At 36.8% G+C, this 23,397-nt stretch overlaps 1 protein-coding gene across 1 annotated transcript; it reads left to right on the forward strand.

Moving 5' to 3' along the window:
• Positions 1 to 614: 614 nt before the first annotated feature.
• Positions 615 to 23,397, forward strand: LOC121323172 (dnaJ homolog subfamily B member 14-like). The gene is made up of 8 exons (XM_041264056.1): positions 615 to 788; positions 6,352 to 6,520; positions 13,737 to 13,882; positions 14,540 to 14,725; positions 18,962 to 19,053; positions 19,489 to 19,598; positions 20,245 to 20,417; positions 22,748 to 23,397. The coding sequence occupies exons 1-8, from the start codon at positions 656 to 658 to the stop codon at positions 22,870 to 22,872; spliced, it is 1,134 nt and encodes a 377-aa protein (XP_041119990.1). The 5' UTR covers positions 615 to 655; the 3' UTR covers positions 22,873 to 23,397.

A 23,397-nucleotide genomic window follows, 5' to 3' on the forward strand; every position in this document is an offset into this window, starting at 1 on the left:
AGAGAATGCAGATAAAAAAGGTTTATACAAAACAAAAATTACTAGAAAGGTCTGCCATCTGTGCCACACGTACACTTTTGAGTAAATGGTCTGTCTATCACATGACTGATAATTTGGTATGCAAATTTCATCCGTAGGCACCTCCGTGTGGCAACTCAGTTTCCGTCACAATGGGGAACACAATGGGGAACATTTTGGTTATACTAATAAAATCTGATAAACTGCGTTTCCTGCAATCATTGAACTTCATTACCTCCAATCTACAAAAAACTAAAATACGCCATCAGGCTAAACCTTAGCATTTACTAATTTCCCATGGAGCCACTTGATTGGCTGACTCGACAAAACACTAACTTTCGATTCACCCATTACGTTTCCAAATAAAAAAAAAAAAAAAAAAAAAAAAAAAAAAAAGAAGACTCGATAAAAACAGAGGAATGCCCTAACACATGTCGACAGAAAATACATTGTATACATTGTACGATTTAAAATCATCAAGTTACATGCATTCCCACTGAAAACTTTTTGTTTGTTTGTTTTTTTTCTTTTTTAAACGAAAGTGCTGCGCTTGTTAGGGGCCGTTTTCCAGAGGCAGCCTGAGTGCTCTGCTCTGTGTAACAGTGATACAGGCAGGGGGAGGAAGAGGAAGAGGAAGATGGAAGGGAATAAGGACGAAGCGGAAAAATGTATCCTAATAGCAAGGAAAGCTCTCGAAGCTGGCGACAAGGAAAAGGCATTGAAATTTTTAAATAAAGCCGAGAAGCTTTATCCTACTATTAAAGCTAAAGGTAATGAGTGTAGTAAAAATAAATAAATCTGTAAATGAAAAAAGGTGTTCGTCTGTACCATGTAATTACGAAGATGGTAGGCTATTTACGTGGTCTGTACTACGGGTACCCTAATATATAAGGTTTGGTGATAAGTATTGTGTTATCGTCATTCCTGTGTGTGTTGTGTACATGCCCTTTGCTTCTGTGTTATGTTATTCCGAATCTGAGGTCGATAATGAACCGATGTCTGTCGTGAAACAATATTGTCCTGTTACTGACATTTTCTTCGGTACAGTGTACAATTTCAAATGTACGTGACTGCATTACATCATTGATTCACTGGTGATTTAATTCTTGAACGTTTATATTCAACTAACACAACCATGGTGCTTTTAAAGTGTAATTAATAATGTGTGCGAAAACATATATATATATATATATATATATATATATATATATATATATATATATATAATGTGTGTGTTTATAACACGTATGCGTTGCATCTATTGGTGTAGTAAATACATAACTGTAGTCTATGTCAACTAGTACTCACATTTTAAAAATGTCACATTTGATAGCAGCAATGGTGCAAGGCCTGCCATTCTTTCGAAAACTTACGAAATGGAAGACTGTGTTGGTGGATAATGATTCTTAATCTTATTAACTGGAGTACCTGTGAAATAGGTTTGTCTTTGTATTTTTAATATACGTTTTAACGAAGCTGGCGTCTATCAAATACTAGTACATCGTCTTGTTTGAATGGTAATGTCTTTACATTGTGTTGCTTAGTAAATTTCGTGATGTTTATGGAAAGTGTACTGTACCTTGAACTCGTTTCTTAAAAGTACTACAAGCTTATAAGCAGTGTTTTGCAAACTGTACAGTATGCCTATATGTTGCTGTATAAAATGGTTATTATTCCACATTATATTGTGTTATACGTTCTGATCTCTGGGGAATGCAGCAAGTTAGGTACTAAGCTGGTTTGTCCACTTTGCCTCTAAAAAGTAGTGAAGATTTAATATATTTAAAAAGTGATTCCTATATTTGGTTAATTCGCAGAGCTGTTAGTACTGTGTGCCATAACACTATTGATGTTGGTGCATCTGCAGAGGACACTCCTCTACCAGGCCCAGATCCCTGTGCCGAGAGACTGGTGGTGGGAGCAATTTGCTGTTGGTTGGGGGATGAATACAGGGTTGGAAATAAGTCTCCCACTGCATAGCAGTGTGATCTATTGCAGTTTTTACTGTGAGTGTAATAAGACTTGTCTGAGCTTGTTAGCTGTACAGGCTTGTATTAAAACCTATTCTGCATAACTCTAGCCAATTACCACATGCTAGAGCACTATCATTTCAGTAAAACACTACTATTGGGCTTTTTCAAACTGGGGACTGACTCGTACAAAAAAAAAAAAAAAAAATAGAAAAAATCTTTAAACAAAGCATTTGAAATATGTATGAAAATACATGTAACTTAATGGGATGAAACGGTTATTCGATGTGGTCAAGGTGCCGGTAGGAAATTAAGACACTTGGTTGATACGCTTCATTCTTCCTTCATCTTGCGCAAGTTATTTACATCCGGTTCATTGTTTAAAGTCATGTAGAAAATCGCCCTCTCTGGCCTCGACATTGCATTTCGCATTTTTTTTATTTTTTATTCACCGACTTTCCTTGATGAAAACTGGGAAGTTACTAGATGCTCTTCTTTTGACCAACTCTGAGGACACCTGATTTGTAGAGTGGGGGGATGTGCCGGAGAGTAGTGTGAAGATGGAGCGAAAGCTGCGGGAAAGGAAAGCAACATGGTGGTGACATGAGCTATCATGAATCACGTTACTTTCACGCTACTTTCACGTTGCATGTAGTGCTCTGAGCCTGGGGATTCCCTTATTCAGCTGTTGCAACCTATCACTGAAACTTTCTGTTTGGAAACTAGTAAAAGTAAAAAAATATCCAGAATAAGCATCTGTCACAATTAAGTGAGAGGCATTTGAGAAGACCTTAGTCACACTTTTTTGGTTTCTATGTGAAATGAAAAGGATGAAATCACATCATGTGACAAGTCGAAGCACCTGCAATGTTGACATGCCAACTTTCTTTGCAACAGCAGCCTTGGAAACCACAGGAGACTACTGATTTACGCAAGCACAGTGCAGCGAATACGCTGTGACTACGCAAACACGTCTTGCTCTGAAAAGTGGTCTTGAAAATACTGTATCCCAATTAAATGACATAAATAGCATTGGGAAGATCCGTCTCCCAGTTGTATCCCATTTAAGCAGAAATCACGATTATCAGTAGGCGGTGCCGACTGTAAAAGCCAAGTACGTGCAACTATGTGGGTCATTGTTGTGTGATTTCAGCTTTGACTTGTCTAGATACTTTAGATAGCCCATGACTTCCATGAAGTCCACATATTCCTTAACACTTTGTTACTCAACACCCACCATAACTGTCAGCGTCTCACTCTGAAGCAAAAAAGACAAGTTTTGCTTTGGTGGTGGTTATTGTCGGTCTACTACTTTTCTCCTGTTGCTTTTCATTTTTTCACACAGCAGGGTTTAAGCAAGCTTGTTCCTGGAACTCATTTAAGGGATTCCCATTGTCCTAGCCTAAGTTTCAATGCAGAACGCTGAATTCCTGCAGTGTGCAGTGTATTGCAGGAAATAAGGCTTCTACTGTCTGCATCTCTTTTGAAAACCGTGATGGTTTGTTTGGTCCCCTTTCATTGTGGTGAGCACTCTATTACACAGAAAGCATTACTAGGCAATACATACCGTTGCTGGGGCAATTATTCAAATGTTCAACCAAACAGTTTGAATTTGGTGGCAAAAATGACCAAGTTTGTATTCTTTCATATAACTGAATAATTGACTGCCCCAAAAAGATATAATGCAAAGGAAACCAATACATGAATTAGGTCAGAAATACACAAATTTTACTTGATATAGTAGAGTGCCTCTCTCCTACTTCAACAGATTATTTAAAGGGATGCCAGGTTTATTTTAAAACCCCTCCCTGCCTGAGAGATTTCTGTTATTTTGCTGTAGTATGGCACCTTTCCGGTTAATAAAATATAAACGAATGCACAAACATTCAATTGTTTCAATTGTGTCAATAAAAGAAAAGACAAATATGAAAAACCTGTGTTTGTCCCAGCACTGGTATCCCATGGTGTAGTTCTATAGCACATTCAGCCTTGAACTTGTTGAGTGGTGAAGTTCATGATTGTAAGCCTGTTTCATACTGCTTTCTGTTTAGTGATGAACCTTGCTAACATACTTTGTTCTTGAGGAGTTTCAAAGTGGAGTAAGCTTCGACTTGTTTTCATAATAAAGGGCTCTAGTTTTAGATTTTTAACTACTGGCCCCTTGGGCCACTGAGCTAGTGTTTTTACTGGCCCAGATGCAATTTTATGTGGTCCACTATATGTATATATTTTTTCATGATGGTTTTTATTTTCAGTATGTTTCTAACTGTGTATGGTAACCAAAGAGAGCCCATGTCTCAAAAGAAAGTGGCTAAACAAAGACTTTCAATATACGTTACTTCAGCCATTTAACTTGTCAGAAAATTAAAGTACTGTATTCAAGATTTGAAAATGTATTTGTACTCATTTTTTCACAAGCATACCTGCAACCAGCCTGTTACCATATGGTCACAGCAACGCTACAACTGAATTATAATAGTCCTAGTTAAGGATGGGTCAGTGTAGTCAAATACACGATTACACAGAAATAAACTATTTGAACTATTACATATTCGAGTACACAGAAAACCTTATACAATATCTGCTAGTAGAAGCAAACGTGTCTTTTTTTTTTTTTTTTTTAATAATGTTGACGCTTAACACGTTATGTTAGTCTTAAACCTGTTGTTATTTGCATATTAAATGTAAGGACCCTGATTAATTATGCAATGCTTGTAATGGCAACATTCTACAGAAATCGTATTCTGGTTAAAAATGTTGCCAATTTTATTGCCTTGTTTTTAGTCAGTGTTAACAGATCTCTGCATGAGTTCCACTGTAATGACTACACAGTAGCTTCTGCAGCTGTTGCTAGCCAGTCATGAAACAGCTTCTGGGAGCATGGCACTGGCAAACTTGAATATTTGAACTGAAATAAAGTAATGTATATAGCAAGTGCTAAAAGAAGTAATCCAAACTTGGGTAACATCGAAATTAGAAAGGTAATTTAACCTTATGATGAGTATAAAACATTCTAAATGTTAAACAGAACAATGCAGTGATTAATAAGAAAAGGCAAGGTACTTGGAGTTATTATTTAACTCTGGAAAAATAAATAGTTCAATGTAAAACATCTACTGTTGACTTTCTGTGAATGGATAGAGTAACGTCAACATTTGCACTGACCATTAAAAGTACAACCAGGTAACCTTGTTTTGAATTATTTACAGGTTATTGAGTAAACAAAGTAGGCCAACTTGACTTTGATTCGTCTGGAAGAGAGACGAGAGAAGAGAGTCGCGCTGTGACGTTGCTGCTCATTGAGTTCTGTATTTTAATTCAGTAAACTGAAGGAAAAACTTTTGCCTAAGAAAATAGGGTGTTGAACGAAGAAATGTCGTCATGGACATTTCTCATATTGAAATTTCGAAAACCATAAACTGCACGATATGCACGTGATTTGCCACTTACTACCGACCACGAAAATAATAAATTTAAAAAAATGTAATGCCTATTAATACATTATTTTATTATTTCTGCGTTGTCCAATTATATACAACATATGAGTGATGCAATAACACTGTATTGAGATTATTTATCACAGTTAAGAAAATATATATATTTTTGGGGGTTTTAAACTTAAATTTCTGTTTTACTGAAAGCCAATTGGATGTCAAAAACAGCTGAAAGAGTTGGTAAAAAATGGAACCGATCATAACCGACTTGCAACCCTAATGTGAAGAATAAAATAAGATTTGAAACAATGTTTGACATGTTTAAGAGTGAAAGGTGCTGACAACACTGAAGTATGGTAGTGAATGCATGTTTTGGTTGTATGTGTTGGAAACAAATCAAATGGTGCCTGACTAGCTTCCCCCATCTTTTTACTTTGGGAAGTAATCTGCTATGTGTATTGCCTGTATTTTACTGTACACCCCAACATAACTTGAATAACGTCTGACCTCTCTAGTCTCTAGGATACCGCGTTAAGTGGTAACGGTTTTGGACTGCTTAAGGTAATAAGGTGAATAAGTGCATGTACAGATTACAAATATTTATAGTCTAGGTTTATCAGATTTATAGCTAAATGCAATCCGAAACTTCTGTAAGTGGCTAGGAGTGTATGGCAAAAGATTGGTGCAAAATGAGGGCGGTTATTGTGTTTACACAGTCTAGTCAGACAGACAGACACTTTGCAAGTTTGTTTTGCAGGATTAAATTAACTGTCGCCTCAACTGAAGACCTGCTTCTGTATAGTTTTAGTGCCGTACACTGAATGACATTGAGGTTAGTGACCTGTCCAAAGTCATTCAGTCAAGTAAGTCTTGCTTTTGTCCACCCTTTCCATCATTACTGCTCAAGCCTTTGCATTTCCTCGTTGCAGTACTGCTGGATGCACTGACAAGGAATGGAAACTCAGCTGGAAGTGGTGCTTCTTGCAGGAAGCCCACAGACAGCACTGACGGAGGCAAGCCAGAGAAAGAGAGCAACTCGTCAGGTGCTGGAGAGACTCCAAAGAGCTTCACCAAGGACCAGGTGGAGGGAGTACAAAGGTAGGATTCTATTTGTGTACTTCTGCTTGTTCGGTTGCAACAAACCTACAACGGTTCAAGGGGCCATCTGTCTAAAACGTGTCATACAGTGACTCGAAGTATTCAACAACCCCTTCTGGTTAGTGTTGCTTTGGAGTCGAACATTTGATTCCCATTTACCTATTGGGGGTGCTTTATTTATTGCTCGTAAACCTGACATGGATCTTCCCAAATAGACAAATGAAGGAGAAGATATTTTTAAACAGGGGTGGTCCGATGCTACAAATAAAGTGCAATGAAAATAAGTTAAAACAAAGCTAGACAAGTTATAAAAGGATATATTTTAGACCTGTACTTCCTTTGTCATTTCACACCATTGTTACTGACTGAAAGCATATCTAGGGCTACTGATTTTCCATTCTGAGGAATAGCAAGTTCTGTTTTTCATCAATGACCAATTCCCTTTTTGTTGCCGTATTAAAGCCAAGATTTTCAATTGGACACATATTGCTGTAATAGTAAATAAAGCACCTGAAGACACTTCAGACCTGTCATAATGTTTATAAACATCACTTGGCTCATTGCTGGCATTAAAATAAGCAGGAAAACGTAAGAATTATATTACAACAGTTCAGAAAACGTGTCCAGTACAGTTGTGAGAATCACATTTACAGTCTTCCACTAACACAGTAGTTCTGTCTTATTATCTTATTGCTGACATTACAATAACAATAAAAAACCTGAAACAGTTTAGTAAAAGTTCACTAATGTGTGAGAGTAATCCTATGTACAGTACTACACGAATTAGGTTTACCGTTTTGAAATAACAAGGATAAAATATGATACACTTTTGAAAAAAAAAAAGTTATGTTAACTGACTCGTTGCTCTAGTCTTGTTGTTACTGCATCTTGTAAAGCACTTTACGATGGTGGTCCACTGTGAAACGCACTATATAAAATAGATTGATTGATTGGTAAAGTGCTGTATGTCATTGATTGTAATTTAAATAGCGCCCCTTTTAATGTAAACGCCTAATTAGTCCTCCCAGTTGTTTCTATGATAATTCTGCCTTAGCAAGAGGTGTGTCTCAAGACTCTTTATGAAACAAACAGTGTGTAGTGTAGTGACTACATCCTTTTTACACAGTAAAGCGATCAATTTCCTTTAAGGAACGTATAGCTAGAAAAATAGCTTTGAGCTTGTTTCTTCATCGTCAGACAAAATATTTTCCTTAAAATTCTTTGTTTTCAAGAAATTTCTAGAAATTATAAATTTCCATTGGGGTATGTAAACTTTTGACTACAACTGTATATGAATGTACATTTACGTTGGACGCGCACAGAGAAATAGGAACATCATTTATTTCAGACTATTTCGGTACGTGGCCGGTGTGAAAGCCTGCATCGCTCAGTATTAAAAAAAGAAAAAAAAAGTTATGGTGGTGTGAAAGGACATTTAACTAAGTTTTGTACTCTAACATTTAAACTTTCCAGCATTCAAAAGCAATAGTTTTTTATATTATTGGTTTTGGTGTACTGTTTAAAAGCTCTTGTGTATGTTGATGTAGCTAAACCTACATTATTTGGTGGCCTTTCCGTGAATTGTTTTTTTTTTTCCGCAACTCGACTGTGAAATGTACAAAAAAATCACTGTGCAAAATTTGTATCCTTACTCATGGTAAAACCAGGAATGGATCAAACTGTTATTCAATAGGATTCTGAGTTCCATCTCTGAGTTACTTATTTTCAAGTAGAAGTCACCCTTTGTCAAACTTGAGGAATCTAATTGAACAAAGTCATTGCAAACAAGTTCAGCAATTGTATGAGGAGTTTCATCTATAAGTTAACTTTCCACTTTATAATTTTAGTGACTGGCTTCACAGATCTTCATAAGGACTCAATCTTGCCCTACTGTACCTGATGTTACCTTTAGATGAGGTATTCCAAGGTTGGTATCAATCAGATTGAATAGTGTTTAAGGCCTGACTGCAATTCCGTTATCTGAAAACACTTCTATTTTAAACCTCCACCAATATGATAAAACCTCCTAAAACGCAACTGCTAAGTGGTCTGTATACAGTCAGAAGCAGCTGTAAAGCACATGGTGAGGTGTGATAGGTGCCACACATTACATCCAGGAAATGAAAGGATTGAGCAACCCATATACAGCGGAACCGTACATAGTGAATAGACAGGATAAGTGTTCATAGCTATATACCATCATCACCATCATCTTTTCGTTTTATATAGCACAGTTTGTGGTGAGACATCTCAGAGTGTTTGTAAAACAAAAAAGAAAATATTCCTAGATATAATTTAATTTATTAAAAAACTAAGTAACAAATAAAACAGTAAAAGCCTTGGAGAACACAAGAAGGGACTTGGGTCCCTCATGTCCCTGGAAAGCATATTCCATAACTTGGGCGTATAATGGCTGAAAACCAGTGATATCAAGCTAGACAGAGGAGAGAATAGTTTACTTTGGCCGGAGGACCATTGTAAATGCTGCAATCTGGCAGACCAGAATATATGAAACGCCAGAATATAGTGCAGTGTAATAGTCATTATAGTACAGTATACTTGTGAATCAGTGTTTTTAATATCATAAAAAAGGCAGCTTCAATATCTAAATATGTTATATCAATCCCAGTGTTCCATCAAAGCTTTTTAGATACTGAGAAACTTGCTGTTTTGACTGAGAAAGGGTAAATTATCAGTGAGAAACCTTTAGCCACGCATTAACCCTTTTAATATATTTTTGTTGCATTATACAATTTTGAAACAATATTCAAACACTCTCAACAATTTTACAATTTACTTTAAATTTAAGCATTTACTGTGGCTCTGCCTCTGATTTTGAATCATCTTCTGATCCTATGCAGCCCTGTCAGTTGTTAGCATAGCTGTAGACTGTATGCTTAACTGGTGGCCTGCATAAAATTGCTTTATACTACGCATAAAATGCTGGCGTCTGGACTGCCTTCAATTGTAACCATCTTTAGGGCCACTAATGGTTCAGTTCTTGGGAATACCAAATTCTGTTTTTCAAAAATGGCCAATTCCATTTATTCCCTCTCTTTCTTTTTTTATCAACGTATTAATAATTAAATATGGCATTTGAACATAAATATAATGTTGCTAGTTAAAATAAGTAAATTTCATAAATATTACCACAATTTTTTTTTTTTTTTCCCCCACCAATCAGACTCTTGTTGCTGTAACAGTAAGTAAAGCACCTGAAGACACTTCAAACCTGTCATAATGTTTATAGACATCACTTGGCTCATTGCTGGCATTAAAACAAGCAAGAAGACCTAAGAATTATGTTACAGCAGTTCAGAAAACCAAATGTCCATATTTACAGACTTTCACTAACAGAGTAGTTCAGTCTACAAATAAAGATGTTTTGAAAATACATGATTAGCTTATTGCTGGCATTTACAATAACAATAATTACTTAAATGTGTATTTTCGTCTAATGTGCTGATTACATTTTTACTAGTTTCAAAGTGCTTGAGATGAGAGATGTATGTAATGGTGGTTTTTTAAAAGGGAAATAAAAAAAAAAAACTCATTCAAACAAATCCCGATGTTTTAAGACACATTTGATAAATACATTGGCATTTAGATATAGCACTCTCCAATTTTCATATTCCTGACATCACTAGCCTTTGCCTTGTTTTGTTTAAAACACATTTCTAGTGTAAACATAACGGTAAATTAAGAAAAAAAATTAATAAAAAATCAACCCCACTGTCCAAAGGAGAAAAAAAAACAAGGTTTGAAAACTACATTACCATTATGGCCTATTCACATGGAAATAATTGGATCTCGCAATTATTTTCTAATTGGCTGTTGGTTTCAATTTATGAATTATGTGGCCCAGCATCTGCTAGCGATAGCAGCAGTCGCTTGCAGTGTGCCACAGCTGCAGAGGTTCATTTTACTTTTTTTGTAATATTTTTATCAAAACTTTACATGACTTTGCATAGCCACTTAGATTTGCATCATCTACAGTGAATACAACTGTATCGTCATTTTTCCAAACTTTCCACTAGAGGTAGCCGACCCTTTGCTGCAGCTGAACTTTCGACAGGGAGAACTCCGGTTGATCATTTTAGTTTGTGTCGCCATACTTGAATATGTATAATACCTCTTTCATACATGTATGTGGATTTATTATTAATTGATTACTGCCCATATCGCAATCAATATATGTAGAATATCTGTTTCATACATGTGTAGGCCTAATCAATCTACATACCACGTCGCAACCAAAAATGCTTCACGTACTGGAGTGCTCAGAGAAGCATTTCGCCCACGTGGATTCGCTTATGCAGTACATTACCAAGGCCCTACCTATTATACGGCTGTGAAAAATGTGACACAGATAGTGAAATTCATTCTTCACTGTGAAAACTGCCTATTCTGTGTACTTTTACCCTGCACTTAAATCAAATTAAGTTGTGTATTGGTCTAGGTTCCTGATGTGATTTATAAGCTTGTTTCAATTTCAAAAAGAAAACTGGACAGGATTTATTGATTGCCAATAACCACTCTGGGCTCTCCTCACTGAGTGGTAGATATAGGCATCTGGGGCGGGTTTAGTATCATAGGAGATCTCAACTGATATTGTTAGTGTCCTTCCAGTGATTTGTACTACTAATAAAAAAATAACTATTTTACATACTCCAAAACAAACTCCAATGTTCCATTTTACTCAAAAGTTACTGGGAAGCAGTCTAATTTTAAGTTTTAAATCAGCGTTTTGGTAAACAGGAAGCCTGCTTCAGTGGTTGCTATAGAACTGTTCTCATTGCTGTATGATGTGTGCAGGGGAAGGGAAGTGGAACAGAAACAGCATGGCTACGCAGGGAGCTAGCAAGTGTTTGCAAAAAAACATTTTGTTAATAGACTACACTTATTTAACAGTGATATATTTGAGGGGGTGCCAATACCTATGTCTGCAACTCAGGAAGTACTCTGATTGTGAAATATGATACTATCTTGTTTTTATGAAAGTACCTTTTCAATTTTTTTACTGTATTACTACCGTGTTAAATTGTACTCTTGCTCATGCATCTGGATGTTCAAACACAACAATGATCTGAAGCACACATCAAAATCTACTTCAGAATGGTTAAAGAAGAATAAAGTCAAGGTTCTGGAATGGCCTAGTCAAAGTCATGATCTAAATCCGATGGAGAATCTTTGGTATGAGTTGAAGAAGGCTGTGCACAAGAGAAGTCCTCTGAATTTGAATGAACTGGAACAATTTTGCGTTGAAGAATGGTCAAAAATCACTAAAGAATCATGCCAAAAGCTCATTGACAAATACCAATTGTTTAAAATAGGTTATTATTGGTAAAGGTGGCTATTAATTTAATCTTCCTTGTCAGGGTATGAATACTTTTGAATTAGCATTTCTGGAGTTTTGCAAAGAATTTGCTGAAATAAATATTTGTGGACATCTCTCTCTCTATTTCTTGTAACTTTTTTCCTCATCCACAAAAGCAAAACTTTTGCTACAAAAGATTTTTCCTATAATTGTTTGTTTTCGGGAAATGTGTAAATTTCCATTGAGTGTCTAAACTTTTGACTACAGCTGTGTATGTATTCTCAGCAAATTTGTAGCTTGTAAAGACAAACGTATAGGAGCTGTTTTGCACTGGCGGAAGGATACATGACATCAAACTTTTAAAGTTCAAATGTTGCTGTTTTTTAGTTTTTATAAAATAAACATAGGGTAATGTTTTATTTTATAAGTGAAATAACCCACTCGCAACACACCCAGGCATGTGTAAGATAGGCCCATATCTTCCCGCACACCCTGTTCTGGGTTACTGCTTACTTAATGAACTGTTGCTTACTTTTTCTTATTTATTAATACTCCATTAACACTAGTTTTCATTGAGAAGTCATTGCCGCAGAATTGGGAAAGTTCTTTGGAGAAAATACTGGATTCTGCCAAATCAGTGCCCCAGTGGAGTAGTGGGGGAGGGGTGTTGACTCAAGACAGCTGAAATAACAAACAACATTACTGTAATATTTTTAACATCAGCTAGATAGATTATGTTTAGATTTTGGCATGTTTAAAATTCAAAAGGCACAGCACACAGTTATGTTAAAGAATCAAGTGCAGTTAACATTTATTAAAGGGTGAAATACAAAGTAAACAGTTTGCCTGAAAAAAGGGTGCTATGTAAGTCCACTGTAGTGTCATTTTAAATCTTCATGAAACACACATTAACCTTTTAAGCTGAAGTCTATTGTAAAAAATAAATAAATAAAGGATTGTAGCTGAAAGGAAAGCATAATCAATCGGACTCAGAGTCTGTATTGTTGGATCCAAAATCTGAGAATTCCACAGCTTCATCATCTGAACCTTCATCATTAATGATGCAACCAATTGCCTCTCCTCCAACAGCGGTCCGGGTCGTGTCCCAGAGTGCTTTGGCAAGCTGGCTGTGCAGGAGCCCATCTTCAGAGCCGTCTACAGCCAGACTGATACCGTAACTTTAAATGACCTGCGTATAATATCCTCAAGCGCAGCCCAGGCTTGCGACACCCAGTCAGTGACTTAAAGTTTAGTTCATTTTGGTGGCATGTTAATGTAATTGTGCTCACAATATATTCAGTCAATGCACTGAGCAACTACTGTACTACACCGCTTGTTCTACTCACTTGAAGCGCAAGATGTGAAATCTCGGGCATTATTTCTGAATGGTTATTAGAAACTGTGAAAAATTTATGCGATAAACCATTTGCGTTTGAAAATATTTTAACTTTATTATGCAAACTTCGTTTTTTACATGTGCATACTGTGGATGTACAGAGGGTCATGGTGATTTGCCTTTTTATTGTTGATGGTATCAATTATACCTGTGTACATGTTTGGTTGTTTTATTTTCCATCCATAACTATGAAACACTCAATAATGGTACATTTAGAAATGCTAAAATACACTTTAGAGAAAGACGTTTGTCAGTGAAGTTTCTTGTTGTATTTCTGTTTATTTTTTGAAAGATAAGAGGATTATGATTTTTCTGTTCATTTTAAAACCCTTGGGTGTTAAGAATTGGTACCATAGACACCACAGCGCCTGGATGTTTGAGTATTGACACACGTAGTCTCAGCGCAGTGGGCAAACACTGTTTTATAGGAAGCCTTGTGCATCTCTGAATGGAAAGAAGGTGCCCGTTGTAAACATACTTTTTTTTTTTTTCTTTTCTTACAGGATAAAGAAATGCAAAGACTATTATGAAGTGCTGAGTGTCACTAAAGAGGCCAATGAGGAGGAGCTGAAGAAAGCTTACAGAAAGCTTGCACTGAAATTCCACCCTGATAAAAACCATGCACCAGGAGCAACGGATGCATTCAAAAGTAAGTAGCACGCCTTTCCTTATGAGGGTGGTGGCTCGGGTGAAAGCTGTAACTGATACTTGGCATTGGTCACACAGTTAAACCAGGACAGGCATTTGATAATTGCTGTCAGTACTGCATCAGTGCCTATCCAATATGACTAATTTAGCAGGTTGTTTGGATTTTTCAAGAACTGGTGTAAAACATTTGAATATGACCCACTGTATCAAATGTAAGGCTCTAAACGTTTAAACAGTAAACGTAAATAAAACCCCAAACAATTCTTATAAGGATCTTGGATTTTTTTCCCCTAAATTATCTCATTGATAATATACTGATACATCATGAAAAACCACAGCAATTGATTACTGTATGTGATAATCGATGTACAAGTTCAAATTTAATATAAAGGTAAAATAAAAAGTTGACTATAAATACTAAACCCTCTACTTTTATTTACACAAAAGGTTAAAAGTAAAATTGCATATATTAAAGTTGCATAGAAAATGTATATTCGATTTACAGCCTTAGTCATAATGCAGCAGAGGATTGACTGGCATTTCTCCCCTTCTGTTACCTGATGACATTCTGTATTGCATGTTCTGTATACAATGCTGGATCTTTTTAAATAAAATATTTAAGTTGAGTTGGCTAACAGTCGTCGACTGTGTGTTTCAGAGATTGGGAATGCATACGCAGTGCTCAGTAACTCAGAAAAGCGAAAGCAGTATGACCTGACGGGGGGAGAAGATACCACATGCAGTCCCCAGGGCCGGGGAGGATTCGACTTTCACAGGGGCTTTGAGGCAGACATCACGCCAGAGGACCTGTTTAACATGTTCTTCGGAGGAGGGTTCCCTTCAAGTAGGTGCTTTATGTTTAAGTAGATATACTGTAGCAAAACACCCTTTCTTTGACATGCCGTGGCTGAGGACGTTTGCATACCTGTCAACTCTCCCATATTTTCCGGGACTCTCGATTTTTGGACATTTCTCCCGGACACTCTGGGAACAGTTGTTCTCCCGCAAAAAAAACTACGGTTAAATGCCTTTTATGTCCGCAAACCTTTAATTTCTGCAACCGTCATGTACGGTCTGTGTTTACTGCAATCCCCTTCTGTACCTAGTAGGGTTTAAGGGAACCCTGTGGCAGGCATGCATTCAGTGCACAGGGCAAGCTCTCACACTGTTGACCATCTATTTTGACTTTGCGTGCGATAAGCCTTCCAGGTAAAAAATAAATAAATATCAATGTAAATTTCAAGCTTCTTGGGCAACAACATTCTCACATAATCCTAAGCAACATTGGAAAAAAGGAATACTTTCTATAAACTATGCAGGACTGATTAACGATGGGACATGGGAGCAAGAATAATGTTTATTGTAAGCATGTGAAAAACCAATGACACTCAGAAAACCAGCGCTTTAATTAATAATGTCTTTCTTTGCCAAAAGAAAAAGAGATCAAGAATGTTACATATGCAGAGACATTGACATGACTGATTAGTTTAGCCCATCTGCGTAGACATGGACCCATTCACACTACTAGGCTGGCCCTGGGCTGCTGCATATTTAGGTCTGCAACCCCATTCAAATTTGCTGTTTAAGGCGCCTTTGCATGTTCACGTATGTGACTGAAAAGCAGACCTAAAATGTAGTGAATTGCTTGTTGGGAAGGATATATATAATTAAATAATACCCCAAACATAAAAGCCAAAGATGGTTGAGTGCTCATTACTCCTCCGATTTGGCTCGCCAAATCACAAATTATTATGATGTCATTATCTATTACTATTTGAGATAAAAGGCATATATGGAAATAATGTGACCACTGTAAAATATGTTTATACTTTTATGGAACGATAGCCTACACTTGATTTGTAGCAGATGTGTATATATATTTCTTTTCAATGCAGCACAGTAGCAATTTTAGGTATGTATTAAAAAAAAAAAATACTTTGCAAGTATTCTGCAGGAAAGTCAAGTCACACAAATAGTGAAAGGGGTTTCTATTACAATTTCAGCATCAACATTGCTTTAGAAATTCAGTTTGATTGATAACATGTTTATATACAACAACGGTGTGTTCATTTAAAATAGAAGATAGTTGACAATGAAATGTTACTGACAGTGGTATTATTGATCTGCGACATATGTACAGTGTAATGAATAACGTTGCAATACCACGTTGTGTATTATGGCTTTAATACATTTTTTAATGATGGACTTATTGAATTTAAAGTTGTTTTTCTTGTTCTAAAGTAGGTGCCATAGCTCTTCCTTTGACTAGGTCAGTGTGCACTTCCAAACTCTGCCTTTAGGTTTATTGTGTGATGAAATTAAAAACGACAGTGTATACTACTTAACTGTCGTGTAAAATCAACTACAGTGGACCTGTTTACAAAGTATTGGCTGCTGCCAAATCTGCCATCTACAACTACAACACAAAAATAGGAGGAGTGGTAAACACCGTTGCAGCAGCAAAGGTCATTCAAAATGATCTAGACAGCATTCAGAACTGGACAGATGCATGGCAAATGACATTTAATATAGAAAAGTGTAAGGTATTGCCCGCAGGCAATATAAATATACATTATAAATACCACATGGGAGATACTGAAATTGAAGAAGGAAACTATGAAAAAGATCTAGGAGTTTGTTGACTCCAGCGTCTTCGTCTAAACCAGTGGTCCTCAAAGTTGTGCCTGCGGCAGCTGTTCTTAAGTTATGGGTTGTGAACACACTTCTGGCAGGTTGTAGCCTGGGAAAATAAAGAAAGCTTTAAACAGGTTTTCCAACAAAAGCGCCACAGCAGTCTGTTGACAGTGCTGCTCGCTTATGCTGTGCTTGTACGTACGCAACATTTTTTTTTTTTGGTGAATGGCTTTAGTGATACGATCAACCAGTTGAACATCTGCATTTTCTCTGCGGTAGCCCAATCATACATTAGCTGGGTGGGACATAAACTGTGTCTGTTTCAGGTGCAGGTACCGACTGTAAGCTTAACCAATAGGAGAGTCAAATATCTGCCACGTTTTACGCAGCTGTCCAATCATAAACAGGCAAAGGCTGTTCACAGTATTCTGCATGAAAATTGAAGACGAATGAGTAGCCAAAGGGAAAGTGAAAGCTCTGACAGCTGTCCAATCATTCATAAGCAGAGGCAGTGTGTTAATATGCCAGGTAAGCACTGAACTTCACCGACTGTTATTGAGATAATACGTTTCAGTATTTAGAATTAAATTTTCTATCTCTGTATTTTTTTTTTATTTCACCAGACAAGGGAAACACTGTAGTATGTTTAGTTACGAATCCACTTTCCCTGAATAATTGCACTGGAGATGAGCGATCTTTAAAACAGAGTAGTGTTGATAAATTTGTCATACTGAAACAAAGCGATTTATATATAATGTCACGAGAAGGCACTGTAAGATAAGAACTTATGCAATAGTCAGCGTGCCCGCAAACAGCCAAGTAAGATAAATTTATGCCCATACCCAAATTACTTTGGGGTCCACTGGTCTAGATTCTAGGGAAGCTATAAAAAAAGGCCAACAGAATGATCGGATATATAGTGAAAAGTGTTGAATTTAAATCAATGTACAATGTATTGGCAAGATCGCATGTAGAATATTATATTCAGCTCTGGTCACCTCGCTACAAAAAAGATATTGCTGCTCTAGAAAGAGTGCAATGAAGAGCGACCAGAAATATCCCAGGTTTAAAAGGCATGTCATATGCAGACAGGCTAAAAAAAAATGTAATTTATTCAGTCTTGAACAAAGAAGACTTTACCCGGTGATCTGATTCAAGCATTCAGAATTCTAAAAGGTATTGACAATGTCAACCCAGGGAACTTTTTTGACCTCAGTCACAAAGGACCACAGGTCACCAATGGAGATTAGATAAAGGGGCATTCAGAATAGAAAATAGGAGGCACTTTTTTACACAGAAAAATATTGGAGTCTTGAACCAACTCCCCAGTAATGTTGTTTAAGCTGACACCCTGGGATCCTTCAAGAAGCTGCTTGATGAGATTCTGGGATCAATAAGCTACTAACAACCAAACGAGCAAGATGGGCTGAATGGCCTCCTCTCGTTTGTAAACTTTATAGTACTATAGGAACCACAGGGGCCAGAGAGAATTTGATTGTGAAGCAGGTCATGGTTGTCTTTCTGTTTTTGATATTTTTCCATTTTAAAAGCAATTGGAAGGATCACCGTATCACAGTCTATCATTCTAGCAAGTAATAAAATGGAATAGTTGTATGTGTTTGTCTTATGTAGGTATTCACTTTTAATTCAGGCCGCTAAGATTTCAGTTTACAAAAGCTTCCTTATTTTGAAAACTCAATGTTGACAGATATGCGTATGTCAAAGATATACTTGTTGGAAGTTAGTGCATTTTGAGCCAAACCTACAAACACAATTTGGAAATAAATGCAATGGCTAATTAATTATGTTTTACCTTGCCGATATTGCAAATACAGTGCTATCTGTTTTTTTCTACAATCTGCTGACTGATTAGAAATTGCTTTGTGGACTACGCTGAAACACATTAATGGAGTTTGAACTGGTGAAAATATTATCTTTTTAAATGTTTTGTACATCCCTCAGGAAACTATGAAACCTAGTGGCCAAAACCCCTGCATAGAGTAGATGATTTTACTTCAGTAAAAATGTTTATTTATAATGTAGATGTATTTAAATGTATGCACATTTTTATCCCAATGAGGATTTTCCATTTGTGTTTGCAAAAAAAAAAAAAAAAAACCTTGATATATAAATATGAAATAACTAAAAAAGGGTGTCAAAGTCAAACTTAGTTAAAGGAACAAACCTCACCGTTTGGAGGTCTTTGTTCTAATGCAGCTTTATTTTAAAGCAAGGTCAAAAGTTAGTTTTGGTAATCCTAACATACCCCTCTGTACACAGAATTCCATATCAGAGACTGAACTGATAGCACACCTCAAAAGTGCTCTCTTCTGGACAGACTACTTAACAGTATAAATTGCCACTGGAAAAAGAAGTGCAGCAATAATTTCCATAGTGTGTATAATACAGTGAAGACTTTTCAATTGTTTTCTTTTCCTTTCCACAGATAGCGCAAGTACATTTACAAATGGCAGAGCCAGATACAGCCCTCAATATCAGAATCAAACGAGACGAGAGAGGCAGGAGGACAGGGCTGATGTATGTATTGCCGCCACCACCACCTTGGCAAATACAGTATTGCATGCTCCCTTGGGGCAAGGAAATGGCAGCTTGCCTTATAGCTTGCCTGTGGTAGATTGAACAAGTTAACAACGGACGCACAGTAAAAGTCGGGCTATACTATGGTGTAGGGGTGTATCTTTATATTAAATTTGTTATGACTGCAAGGTGCTTATTTTGTACATGTGTATATAGCTGGAGAATGAATTACTGAATTGTGATGAAACTTGGTATAGATATGTTATTGAAAGAATCAGTTAGTGCTGTGTATGGAAGCAATTTTTGTGTTTGTTCATACAAGCACACTTTTCTGTAGGTGATGGTATGGGATATATGTGACTGACCTACTAGATATATGTTTTAATGAAAGTATGTCTTTTTTTATGGTGCTCCCCTTTTTTTCTCCTTTTACAGGGTGGGTTTTCAGTGTTTATTCAACTTATGCCCATTGTAGTCCTGATTCTAGTGTCTGTTTTAAGCCAGTTGATGATTTCGACCCCACCTTACAGCCTGTATCCCAGACCGTGAGTACCCATTATATGTATAAGATTACATGTATCTGTTTGTTTATCCAAAACTGACCACTGAGATGCTTTGATCCCTGTAAAATCACACATATATAACATATATTATAATTAAAAACACTTAGAACAGTTTAAATTAATAATTTTGCACTCCAAAAACTTGTTTGCAATACTACTTATGTTGAGTAGACAAGTGATTACACACACAAAAAGGCTGCTGTTCGGATATTGCTTAATAAAGTGTGCGTAAGAAGGTCTTCAGCAGCCTCTGCTTCTCTCCACTTCCTTCATCTTAGGAGAAAAGTGATAGAATCTGAGATCAAAAACTCAACATATTGGCATCTACCCTGTGTGTGTATATTAGAGTTAAAGTGCTAGATGGCACTGACTTCTGTAGATAGAGAAGCTAGGTGGCACTCCTAGAAAGCAATGGCTTTATATATGGATAAAAACAGTCTGAGTGCTATTATTTAGGCTTAGTGTTTTTTTGTTTGTACTTTTATGTTTACAGACATTTGTAAAAACACATAATTCACCAGCATACTTATTGGGAGAGAAGTACTTTTTGGCATATTTAGTACACTAAATTTAGAATGACTTGTTTTGTTTTAAAATGCATTAAAAGTTCCACCAACTTCTTTTGCAGGGCAACCGGACAGACCATTAAACGTCAGACTGAAAACCTGATCATAGATTATTACGTCTCAAAAGACTTCAGATCGGAGTATAAGGGAATAGCACTACAAAAAATTGAAAAGGGTGTGGAGGACGATTATGTTTCCAATGTCAGAAATAACTGCTGGAAAGAACGACAAACAAGTAAGTGACTTTGACACTGTAATGCTTTAACAGATAGCTAACAAGATTGTATTTGAAAACTAGGGGGAGTAGGTTATAGGTTTATGAAGATGTGACTTGTTTAAAAACAGACTGCTTGTTACTGACATTGAAAATAACCACCATTGGCTTCTTTGACCGTTTAATAAGGGCAAGAGAACCCTAGAAGGAACCTTCTGACACGTTTATCCAGTGCATCAAGGTCATTACATTTGTCAACCAATTGTTGCCAGTGATACTTACAAAAGTAAAAAAGAATACCGTTAATTAAGTGTTAATATTTGTAATAATTGTAATTTTATATACTTGTATGTGTGTTTACTTTGTTTTCTAATTTTCTCAGTGGTTCTCAGATTTTTAACACTTTATGTCTCTGTTCACTGAATGAAGTGGTTGAAACAGTGGATTAACTCCTGTGTTGTTAAAGGTGCTTGTTTCTACCCTGGTTTCCTAATGCTGCACAGTGAGCCAGCAACAAAAAACTGTTCTGTCTACCGGGCTCCCAAGTGGCGCATCCGGTAAAGGCACTCCGTGTGGAGTGTAGGATGCACCCTATAGCCTGGTAGGCTGACCACATAGCAAGAGTGAAAAATCGGGACATTTTCAATTGGTGCAGGGAGGAAAGAAACCTTGAACTACTGCACAATGCAAGTGATGAAAACTACGTATCTTTCTTCTGTAGATAGGGTTTTTTTTATTCCTTCGCCTTCCTGTGTGCATTGCACTTAGGCAAAAACTTAGAGAAATACAGTTAAAAAAATACTCTAAAGCAGTTAACTTTTTTTACTGTTCAATGACAATGATGTTTTAATCAGCATATCGGTGAGCCTGTACTGGCTTTTGTGTGACCTGCTGTACTGTATGCAGCAGGTGGGCCAAAGTCAGTGCTGCATTGCTTTTGAATTAGGTTGCTAAAATCTAGTTTTCAGCATTAGACATAAAAATACCAAAAATGGACGACAAAGCAAAACAAGCAAAGTATATTATATGTAAGTATATAAAGTAGACTGCTGAAAAGAACATAAAACAAACAGCTTTCAGAAAACAAACCGGAAAGTCAGCGCAGACAAAGTATTCCTCAGCTGGTATTACCCAAGTTAAATCAGCACTACAGGTACTCATGCACAGCTGCCTTGGTTCAAACAACCTGCTGTTTTACTTTTTAAACAGAGGTAGAATTTTAGACCCAAATAGGCACGTTTTCTTTGTTTTGACTCTGCACTGATAAAATAAATTCTTGGATGGGACAAATAACATGACAATGAACATGCTGCATATATGCACTTTATTAAAGAATGCCAAATACCTTTTAGGTAACTGAATTAGACTGTTTCTAATTGATGTCTACATCTGCATAACTTGGCAAAGCTTTGCCTTACGCTTCCAACCAGTTCAGTCTCAATGTATGGGCGAATCCACACCAGACAGAGAATGTCGGAAGCAACTGTTGGCAAATGTTTCATGCTTGCCTTTGAACAAATGACAGCAGGAAGCAAGAGTCGGCTCGAGTCCAGGCTATTCTACTGCCGACCGTGGACAGGAACTTCCAGGGGGCGGCGTAGAATTGGCCGAATGCCGTTCGGTTAGGGAGGGCTTAAGTCGGCCAGGGTGTCCTCAGTTCACCGCATAACAGCGATCCCTGTAGTCTGGCCGGGCACCTGCGGGCTTGCCTGTAAGCTGCCAGAGCTGCATTGTCCTCCAACGCTGTAGCTCTTAGGTGGCTGCTTGGTCAGTCTGCAGTGTGAGAAGACGCTTCGGAGGACAGCGTGTGTTCGTTTTTGCCCTCCCAAGTCAACGCGGGGGTGTTAGCTGTGAGCTGAACCTAAAAATTCGATATTTTAAATTGGGAGAAAATTATAAAAATAATTGATAACTGCTAAATTAAAAAACTTTTCGGTCTACATTAAAATAGGACAGTTTGAGAAAGGCCATTTTTGCATGTGATACTCTTGTGTATCTAGAACTTCTCTACTTTTAAAACTAACACGCGATACATATATAGTGTAGATAGCTACTGCCTAGTATGTCTGAATAATTGTTATTTTTTTTCTTTACAAAGAGTAGGCTGACAGATAAATTAGTTTGCATTTCACTAGATTGCTGCACTAGGCTCCACTGCATTGTAGTGCAATGAAGATAGTATTGTACATAGTGAGAATACTGTGGCTAAAAAACCCTGAGTGTCCCCTGTTGTCTAATAACAACCACTCTTCCCTTTGCTTATGTACATTGTGTATAAGTGCTTAAGATTGTGTGCAAGCTTCTACTTTTATTCACCTCCCATTGTAACCCTCTTTTCTGCACCTTTTCAGAAACAGACTTGCTGTATGCAGCCAAGGTGTACCGAGATGAGCGGCTGCGAAGAAAGGCTGAAATAATGACCATGGACAACTGCAAAGAGTTAGACCGGCTCAACGATCTGTTTCGGGGCGGGTGATCTGCATGTCTTTCCCCATTTAATGTATTCATGTTTTATAGCTTTTTTTTTTTTTTTTTTTTTTTAAATGGCCTTATTGTGGAAGTCATTGAAGCCACTCCTAAAAATGCCTTGTTGTATCTTTATTGACCAAAAAAGAGAAAGGCTAATGTGCACCAATGCTTTTTCCTCTAAGAAGCCTTCAAACAGAAAGGGGAGCATTGTAGGAGATAATGAGACACTGTACTAGGCTTGACTTAGTATGGCACAATCTGCCTGTAGTCATCAGCTTTGTGCATTCTTTGTCATTTTAGGTAAGCATATTTCTTTATCCTTTTAAGACACATTGATTCTTCATTTTATTTAAATCATAAATCTGTTCTTTTTAAATTAACCCATTGTAATATTACTTTTTTGTTTCATGATTTGAACAACATTTTAAATGTGTAATTTTTATTTATTTTTTAAAACTCCAATCCGTTGCACCCATAAGTACTTCCACTCTTTTGTTTTCCATCAGTCCAGAAGAATATACTTTTAATATAG

Source organism: Polyodon spathula, chromosome 1, assembly GCF_017654505.1.
Source record: "Polyodon spathula isolate WHYD16114869_AA chromosome 1, ASM1765450v1, whole genome shotgun sequence".
Taxonomy (NCBI): domain Eukaryota; kingdom Metazoa; phylum Chordata; class Actinopteri; order Acipenseriformes; family Polyodontidae; genus Polyodon; species Polyodon spathula.